The 9,876-nt window shown below is 42.3% G+C and overlaps 1 protein-coding gene across 2 annotated transcripts in view; it reads left to right on the top strand.

Moving 5' to 3' along the window:
* Window positions 1-204: 204 nt before the first annotated feature.
* LOC145402393 (uncharacterized) overlaps window positions 205-9,876 on the top strand; it is a 30,610-nt gene continuing 20,938 nt past the window's right edge. The window contains exons 1-2 of one of the 2 annotated variants that reach the window (XM_080274518.1): window positions 205-261; window positions 9,162-9,348. In XM_080274518.1, the coding sequence (XP_080130644.1) occupies window positions 9,187-9,348 (162 nt within the window). In that variant the 5' untranslated portion in view covers window positions 205-261; window positions 9,162-9,186. Of the gene's footprint in view, window positions 262-3,855; window positions 3,947-9,161; window positions 9,349-9,876 lie in introns of those variants that run through there. The other variant, XM_080274519.1, reaches the window with a different exon arrangement.

Genomic DNA, 9,876 nt, shown 5'->3' with positions numbered 1-9,876 from the left:
TTACATATACAACCCTTGATAGGAATAAAAGTGGATAGAAACTCATTTCTTTGCAGTATTAACTATATATTTGCAATAATATTCGCACAGCATGTCAAATATTCTATAAATTAATTGAATGTAATGTAAATATGAGTCATTATTACAGGTTCACCAAAATAAGGAAATATACCTCCACTTCAGACGCCTCACTGTATGATTCAATATGGCTTCTTGTGAAGATTTGTGACATTACCCTAACAAATAATAGCAACAAACCAGGTGAGTGTGGTCGTATTTCACAAAATTCAATTGCAACTGAGGTACAAGAACATATGCTCCTGTATTCCTTGTCATTATATTGCCAAAACACGAATGTTATTTTGCCCAAAACCAGTAATGAAACTGGACCCCCAAGATTTAGAAATTTCTAGGTAATAAAGTAATTTCACAACTATGCAGTGCTCGTACGATTCTTGGTTTGAAAATACATCCTGTATAATTCTTTAGAATCAATGAAGTTTGGCATAGTCACATATTTTATCATCATATTAGGACTGGGTAGTTCAAGATGGATTGGCATTTGAAACTTAACAGGCCGTTCCAGAGTGAGTTTTCCAAAACTGTAGAATAATAAGCTTTGTTGGTGTATTGTTAGCCATTAAAATATTTTACCGCAAAAAATGGCAGAAGCAAATGAAGGTAATTGCTGCAGGCTAGTTCCAGTTCCAGCTTCACGGGGGCTTGACCCGATTTGTTATGCTGAGACACTATATCGTGGTTATTGAAGAAGTTTTTCCCCGGTACCACATCTATCACAACAGAGATTGTATTGTTCCCAAAATTTGCTTGAAAATTCACCTGGTGTCAGTTTGTTTGGCTACAGAGGATCAGAAATTTTATGCAAAGGTTAGGTTAGGTTAGTGAGGCATTTAGTTTAATTTGATGCATTTTTTTCATATACAGTAATCCCTCCAATAGCCGATGTAGTACAGCCAAAGGCATGTCCGGAAAGTGGGATTGTCCGGATGCGGTCAGTTTTTACACACTCGCCTCAGCCAATTTTTTCATGCAACCTGAGTGTTTACTGTTGTTTTTGGTGTGATTCAATCGATTTTGACCATTTCTATCAGAAGCCACTAGTTTTTGCTGAACGTGACTGGCAACTTCAGGTTGAAACAAATGGCCAAATTCAACTCAGGTCACACCAGAAACAACAGAAGACACTCAGATTGGATGCCTGTTACCACATGAAACGTCCTGCTTTTATAGCTAAAGGAAATTAGCCTAACCTAACCTATCAAAATTACCTAACCTACCCTAGAAACTTACCATAATCTGTATCCTCGTCTTCGTCGAGTCCCTCAGGTCTTCTTCTGTTGGATTGATGTGGGTAGAGGTGAGCTGCAGCAAGCAGGAAGTGATGGATCAGAGTGTCATTGCCCTCGTTTTTTCCGTTTTTTGGCCATTTTTGGGGTATGAAGGCCCGGGCCAAAAATGTCTGGACATTGGGGTGTCTGGTTACTGGATGTCCGGATATTAAAGGGATTACTGAATACAGATTAAACCTAAAACATAAAAGCAATATCCTTTGGTTGTTGCCTTGATTTTCTGCAATCCTAACCATTGAATTTTTTGGACTTAACCCTGCCATCAGTGAAGAATTACAGTAACACTATGTGTAGGTAATAGTATATGTTGCAGAAATTAATACAGTATACTGTACTCTATCAGATAGGTTTATGTGAAACAACAAATCATGATGAAATATTTTTGGCCTATCTGATGGAGCCAGGATTCCATGGACTTGAATGTTGAGTGAATGGAAGCGTGGCCCATTGAATTGGGCAGACTTAGGATGTTCGGACCTTGCTACTCCTCATCCTGCTCTAGGGTGGGAAAGGAGGTCTGGATGATGATGATGATACTCTCACTATAACAGACTAGCCTAATTGTGGGTAAGCCAGATGTGATAAAGTTCATAATCCATTATATCCAGTGGTCTCCATCTGAAGTGGGATTTCAAGAATGTTTGAAAATAAATGAGTACAGTAGCATAATCTAGTAGGGTACTAAAAATGAAAATTATACCCATATTTACATTAACTTGTCCCATTATTTCATACTTTTGCAGCCTGTTTCACATCCTTGTCATAGGACTTCTTCATAACTGTACTCTATTTGATTGACATGTGCAGCTGAGATGTATTGGGCGAGTAGGGTGTTTGAATTGCGGCTACTGATTTGCCGCCGATTATTTAAATCACACCTCTTCTTATTTTAACATGTATACATTTATATTTTTAAACTGCCTTCAGTACAAGCTGCCAGATTAAATATGGAATAATTTCCGAAGCTGAAGAGGTCAAAATTAGCTTTAAAAGTGTACTGTTATTAAAGAAAATTAAACTTGTTTATAAAGTTTTATAAAATGATGAGTGATGTTTGAAGCAAATTATCCACACGTGGGGTACACCCACGTCTGCACATTGCATTGCATCCACCCACGATGTACATCTATGTCCACATGTTGCACTATAATATCCACTCACGGTGTACACCTGTGTCCGCATGTTGCACTACAATACATGAATGCATTTACTTCAGTGACATCATTGGCGGCCAATCACCGGCTGCAAAACAAACACACCATACTAGCCCCATACATCTGGGAAGCATTGGTCAATCAAACAGACTCTAGTGCAGTACTGTATTATTATAATCTTTTATTACAGTTTGGCAGTCTCCATGGGAAGAGAGTTTCAGGCCTGGTTGGAGTAAAAAGGGTTGGAACACTTGTATTGCGCCCCATTGTGCTTCATTTAACAGACATGGTTTGTTAGCAGTGGAGGAGTGGTGGCATTTGTAGTTTCCTTTAAATCCAATATCAGATCTATCGAGGTCCGTTATCTCCTAGGATATGCAATTCGATCGACCATACCAGCATGAAAATCTGTATATGGAGCCGTTTTTTTTATTCTACATAACCCTTCTGTGGCCGTGGGTGTAGAATATCTGTGCACCGTAGGCCGATGTGGGGGCCATTTTCTGAAGTTTCGAAAATTGATTTTTTTTTTTCCTTGCCATATTGAAGAGAAGCTCAGATGCACCTAACAGTGCAAATCCCAGCTTCCTAGACCCAATCTGTGGCTTGCAGTGGAGAACGAAAGTTGCAGAAATATTGGCAACTGATATCTGTTGCCCAGAGGTACTACTGCAATGCAAGTTTGCAGGTGTTGTTTATATTTTTTTTTTTACCCTCCAAAACAATGCGAATGGTGTTGAAATGTTGCGCATATATGAGATATGATATCAAATGATTTCAGTACATAATATGTTTGGAATGGCAGGAAAAAAAAAAAATTATGAATATTTTTTCACCTTTTTTATATAAAATATGTTTATGGTAGGTTTGAGTAATTTTTTACGTTATCGTTGTGCCCATGCATGGAAAAGGGAGTGAAAGGGGTGAATTTCCAGTCCTAAATGAGAAAATTGTTCGACCTTCGAGGCTAGGCTTTCCCACGGGAGATGAAAGTGGAGGGTCAGATACGATTAGCAATATGGAAGTTGAAGCGCAACTTCCAGCTCTCACACCACGTGCATGGCTAAAAATAGAATGGTATTGCAGTTTCAAAATTACGAATGTCTACTTATTACGAATACAGACACGAAGCAGAAATAAATACGTTTACAGGCAGGGGAAACATATTGTTTCTGTAATAACACATTCACGTTTCTCCATCATTTTACCATGTTATTTTCGCAATATATGTTGCTGTCTCGTAAACAGGGTGGTTGTGTATGTTTTCCAACTTAGGTTAAAGATTATATTTTCTGTCTGGGTCGAGATAATGGGTGTTTCTATGTGTTTTTAGGCATGGCCACGAGCGAAAAAATCGTACATCCACTCGCCACGGCAGCAGGTGGTGAACTGACTGATGATATGTGAGAGGGTGAAGTGAAGGTCAGTCTTATGTCCGTGATGTTCATCCACTTCCCGAAAGTTTTCTCAGTTTTCTACAAGTCGCACGGCATCGAATAGTCCAAACCATTACAGCAAACCTGAGCAAATAGGTAAAGATACCAAGACAAAAATGTACTTTTCATTTATTATCATGTCCTTTTGTTTGTGCCTATATTAATTCATAATCGTAAACAGGTGGTTGTTTGTGTTTTGCAAGAGAGGACAAAGTTGATGTTTTCTGCCTGGGTCGAGATAATGGGTGTAGTTGTGCTTTTTTAGGCATGGCCAGGAGCAAAAAAATAAAAAATCCTCTCATTACAGCAGCAGGCTCTGAACTGGTTGATGGGGCCTATGGGAGAGTAGTGTAGGTCAGTCTGAAGACGTTCAGAACGTTCATTCACTTCCCAAAAATTTTTGCAGTTTTTTACAGGCCGCGCTCAAACGACACCTGTGGCCATTTATCGGCTAAACATCATTCGATGCCGGCGTCCGCAGAGGGGTTAGGTAAAAAGTATTATGCCCAAGGTTTAGGGTAGGGATGTACCTATCTATCTATCAATCTATAGCCTGACGCCCTAATCTCGCAAAGGGTGGCCACAGACAAAACGCCTCCAAGTCGCTTTGTCACCCACCATTTGACTACCCTCCCCCCAACTCACTCCACCTTCACTCATATACCTCTCAACTCCATCCCTCCACCTCATCCCCAGTCTACCCTCCCTCTCCCTCCCTCCACCTCACCTACATACACCCTCTTAGTCAGCCTTTCATTCTCCATTCTCTCCACATGTCCAAACCACCTCAGTGTATTTCTCCTAATCTTCTCAACCACATCCACATCCACCCCACAGCGTTCCTTCACTTCTTCATTCGTCAACCTGTCCCTCCATGTCACTCCACATGCTCCTCTCAAGTAACTCATTTCCACTGCTCTCACTCTTGACTTGTTCCCCTCTTGCAAGGTCCATGCCTCGCTTCCATACGTCAGGGTAGGGATCACAATAGTATCATGCAGTGACCTCTTAACATCTGTACTCACCTCCCTATTTCTCATCACTGCTTTTAGTGAACCAACAACCTTCCTTCTCCTGTACCCTTTCACGCACTTCGTCCCCCAACGTTCCATCCTTACTCATCACACTACCCAAGTACTTGAATGCACTCACATTCTCCATATCCTCACCTTCCAACCTCACTGTACATTCTGTGACTTCATTCCCCTCAAACACCATAACTTTACTTTTGTTTGCATTAACTTTCAGATTCCTCTTCCTACACGCTGTCCCAAATTCATTCACCAAGCCTTACAACTCCCACTCATCCTCACTCAACAATACTGTATCATCAGCAAACAGCAACACTGGTATCTTCCAAATATCACCCTCATTCATTAGAGCCACCCCCACATCCACTGCCCTACCTTGCACCTCCTTTACAACCCTATCCATGTATATATTAAACAGCCATGGAGACATCACATAACCCTGATTCAGTCCCACATAATTGCTCGCAGTTTTTTATAGCTCACCCTAACTCAACGTCACTGACACCAGTACAGTAAGGCATTGTTCAGGGCCAGCAGCTATGAAAGCGATAATGGAATACATTATTGTTTGTATCAGTCCTCTTTCTTTCACACATACACATAGGAACAAACAAGAGAATGAACAGTAAATGTACACTAACTCTAAGGAACAGAAATAACTGTGCTCAGTCGGTCCGAAATATATTGGGAAGAGTGATACCGAACAAAGAATGTGGAACTGAATGCTAACCTACAAGAACATGTGGGACGAAAGAGTAATTTTTTTCTGATTAGCCATCATTTTTGTTCCATATCGTCTCTTTAAATTGTAAAACCCATAATTTTTCGTGTAAGCATACAGCCTAAAGACCTTACCAATTCAGTTCATATTCCTCTAGTTTGTCTTCTATACTTTTCTGACTATTTTGAGGGTGGTAAATTATGTTCTCTTGAAAGAAACTTACTCAAAATTAGGGCGCATGTAACATAAGCATGTTAAACATCGGCGAATACATCTGGAGTGAAGAGAATGCCTGACTGATGGGATGGTAGAGTAGGGTCATATACACCAGTGACCTTCGTTCCCTTCCCGTAATTGTTCACAGTTTTTTATAATGCCCTAACTCAACGTCATTGACACCGAAAGTGAAGTGTTGTTTAAGGCCGGCAGCTATGAAGGGGTTAATGGAATACTATATGAAAAATTCAAAATGGGTGCGGTGCATAGTGCCACACTCGCTTGCCGAGAGAAAACGAACTAACTCCTCTCTGGTAAACAAATTTTTGCGCGCTTCACAGTTGAGTCCACGTCCCTCCTCTCCTCACAGCCTCGCTGTATGTGAGGATATTTTCGCAGCCCTACACTTTTTTGTGTTGTTTTGCCATGCCTCCCAAGCGCCCTGCATCATCTCCAGCATTGGGGGAGCCCGCTGCAAAGAAGCAGCAACACCGTACTCTAATTCTGGAAAGAAAATTGGAAATTATAAGACCCCATGAGGAGGGGCAGGGAGTCTCGGAGATTGGGCGTGCTTTAGGCCTTGCTGTTTCCACCATTGGGACTGTGACGAAGAAAAGGGGGGGGGGTGAAGTTAAGTTGGGGGTCTGAGGGGGTCCTGGGATGCATCCCTCCATTTATATGTATATTTCAATGGGGAAAATCATTCCAATATACGAAAGTTTGAATTACAAAAGTTTTTTTTGGTCCCTATCCCTTTTGTATATCAAGGACTCACTGTATATATATATATATATATATGTACTGTACATAATTATGTTGGGCTACTTTATACCAAAATTCACTACTTTTAAGGCCTATTTCCTCTACTTTGGTCACAAGACTCTGGCAACCCTGGTTCCAAGACATCTTTGTTTACCCTTCGCTGCCAGCCACCATCACATGCAGTACACTTCTCTGCCAACCACCATCATGTGTGCAGCATTTTGTCTGTGTTTTATTGTGATTCCTACCTGTGCTGAGGACTTGAGAACACATAATGGCTGATGAAACACAGAAAGGTGGAATGGATGACCTTGGCAGACCACTAACTAAGGCATCCACGCACCATACACCACGTGTATGTCAAGCCCATTATTTTCTTTTCTTATGTAAGTTTTTCTGTTTTGTATTGTTTCCTGGCTAAAATAAATTGAATCATGTTATGTGTGTTTATCACATGATGTACACCAAGTAATGTTATAATATAGGTGGAAAATCAGTCCAGTCATGCATCCCCACAAACAGTTAATTTTTTTCCCATTAGTTATTTAGTTCAGATTTGGAGAGATTTTTTTTTTTGCACCTATTACTCGCCAGTTGTGAGATTTCTCTGTACTCTAAAAATGGGCCGATACCACCAATACCGATACATCGGTACATCCTTAGTTGAGAGCTTGAATTTACACACCTTATGCCACAAACCAGAGCATTTTAGACCAACTGGTTCATGAGCTATAACCTGTCAGGGTTGAAAAAGTTAGCCTTCCAGGCAGGGCGACTCCAGTTTTCTGTGCGCTTTCTCTCCATCCCTCCCTCATTCCTCCCATCCCATGACCTTCTTCACCCACTCCCATCACCCCCGCCTCTTCCTCCCCTCCCCCCTCCCCCTACCCCTTTTCAGAATCTTCCTGCCCCCCCCCCAACAATAGCATGCAAAATAATTATGTCAAGTGTTCCTCACTCACTCCCAACACTTTTCCCCTCCTCCCCACCTTCCCTCCCCCTGTCCCCTTCCTCATATCTTCCTCATATCTGTGTAGCTGTCAAAATTAAAAAAAACTGACAAGAAGCACGCAAAACCTTTTTCTTGGTGTTACACACTCCAGCACCCACTCCCCCTCACTCCTCTCCCCTCACCCATTTCCCTTCCATTCCCTCCCCTGAGAGCTGTCAAATCAAGTAGCTGTAAAAATTTCAAGGGGTAAAAAAAGCTAAAGCATGCAAAATAACTGTGTAAGAGTAAGACAAACACACAAATATGCAAATTAGTATAAAAAACAAACATTACTAACATTTACAGAAAACATCACGGTTTAGACAGAGATTCGTAAAAAAAAAAAAAAAACATACATTCTATGTTTCGTGCGTCGGTGTATACAATTACACAAACAGTAATCTGGTATTGATTGAAAACATCTGACATGAATAGTAATAATGACATATAATACTCGAGGCTGGAGGGGGGGGGGGATGAGTTGTAAGCGGATGGCATACTACAGGGGGTGGGTGCTGGGAGTGGGGTGGGGAGAGGCCTAGAGGGGTGATATGGGGGTATAGAGGTGGGAGACAGACACCACAAGACAAAGAGGACGGGCAGAGCGGGAGTACGGGGGTGTGGAGGATGGGTAGGGGGGATATAACCCTCTCCAGGGAGACAGGGAGGGGAGGAAAGGGGGGGAACTATGGCGGCGTGATAGAGGATGGTGGAGGAGGGGGAGGGAGGGAACAGGAGGTGGTCAGAGGCAAGGGAGGGGGAGAGGGAACAAAGGTACTGGGGTAGAGGAAGTCGGCGAGAAGGCGGTGGGGGAATCATCCCCCCCACCATGGGTACGGGCCCATATCCTCCCTTCTCCCTTCTCAGGACATACAGTAGTTCTCATTGGTTTGCATTGATATACATCACAGTTAGTCCAAAGCCTAGTGTCTGCAGTTTTTCCCAGTATATAGCCCCTCTATCGATCGCATTCGGTATCTTGTGTAATCCAGAAAAAGGATCGATCGATCCTGTTAGCACTTTAGGGGTTAAATCAAGGGTCTGTTGTAGAAACTGAATCAGAGAATGGTCCAGGCCATATCATATGGCCATTGTTGGAATGGGGACATACATTAAGACACTCTGGTTCCCTTTCCAGAGGATACCATAAAATAGTTATTTGTAACCATTTTGATTAACTTTGAGTATTGTGTGCTGTACATGTACTGTAGTGTGTTGTAGCCATTTAGAGGAAATTGTTTAGGAGAGTATGCATGAGTACTGTCAGCAGTGGTCTTAGCTTCTGAAATAGTTAATCGACGGAAAGTATTGCTGATGTTGAGGTCTTGATGCCTCTGAAATTAGAGCCCAAGCTCTCCCAGCCATCAGCTTTCCATCCTCCTCTTGAGTTTTGCCCTGATGCATATTCTTTCTTTTGTAATCTAAGCTTCATCAGTTCTGAGTACTATGCAGTATTTATAATCTTCAGTACTTCTGACAGGCTGCTGTAGCATGAGCCTGGGAAAATGCCGATCCAGGCCCCCCAGTGGACCGAGTTCCTCACGTGCCCGATCTGCTGCCATGAGTTTGATGGGGGGCAGCGTGGGCCTATCAGCCTCGGGTGCGGACACACTGTCTGCCGGGCGTGTCTGGCCAAGCTCCAGCGCAATCAGTGCCCTTATGACCAGGTAAACAGATCTTTATCTACTCAAGCTAGTTATTGCCAGTTACAGGCAGCCTTCAAAGTTAGGGATGTCTTTGTGAATTTTTGCTACATTTTCTTGGTAATTGGCATTGTTATATGGGGAAGCCTGGCAGACCAGATTTATAGGCAACAATGAAGCTTCAAGAGTTAATTTTTTCTTTGTAGGTATCAATGAAGATGTAAGATAATAATTTTCTAAACTCAACAGTGCTTCTAGTGTCGGGGTGCACAGCAGTAGACCCAGCACCGAACCCTGATGCACACCAACATTGGTAGGTGGAGGCACTCATCATCCACTCACTCAGTGTATTGTTGCCTCAGGAAACCATTTACTACACTGGGTGGTAACCATATAACTGGGGTTTTTGGCTGTGTTAAGTGTCCCCCAGATTCCACTATCTGAAATCAGTGAATCGTGGCAGACTTTTCGGAGAGCCTCAGAGGGCCCATTACCTGCCCAGGTCCCTAACCAAATGGGCAGATTTGCATGGCCATGTGGAATGTGAGAGAT

Source organism: Coenobita brevimanus, chromosome 6, assembly GCF_032717465.1.
Source record: "Coenobita brevimanus isolate Jiangsu-jjx chromosome 6, ASM3271746v2, whole genome shotgun sequence".
NCBI lineage: Eukaryota > Metazoa > Arthropoda > Malacostraca > Decapoda > Coenobitidae > Coenobita > Coenobita brevimanus.
The sequence above is the reverse complement of the archived record's forward strand: the minus strand, read 5'-3'. Positions and strand labels throughout refer to the sequence as shown.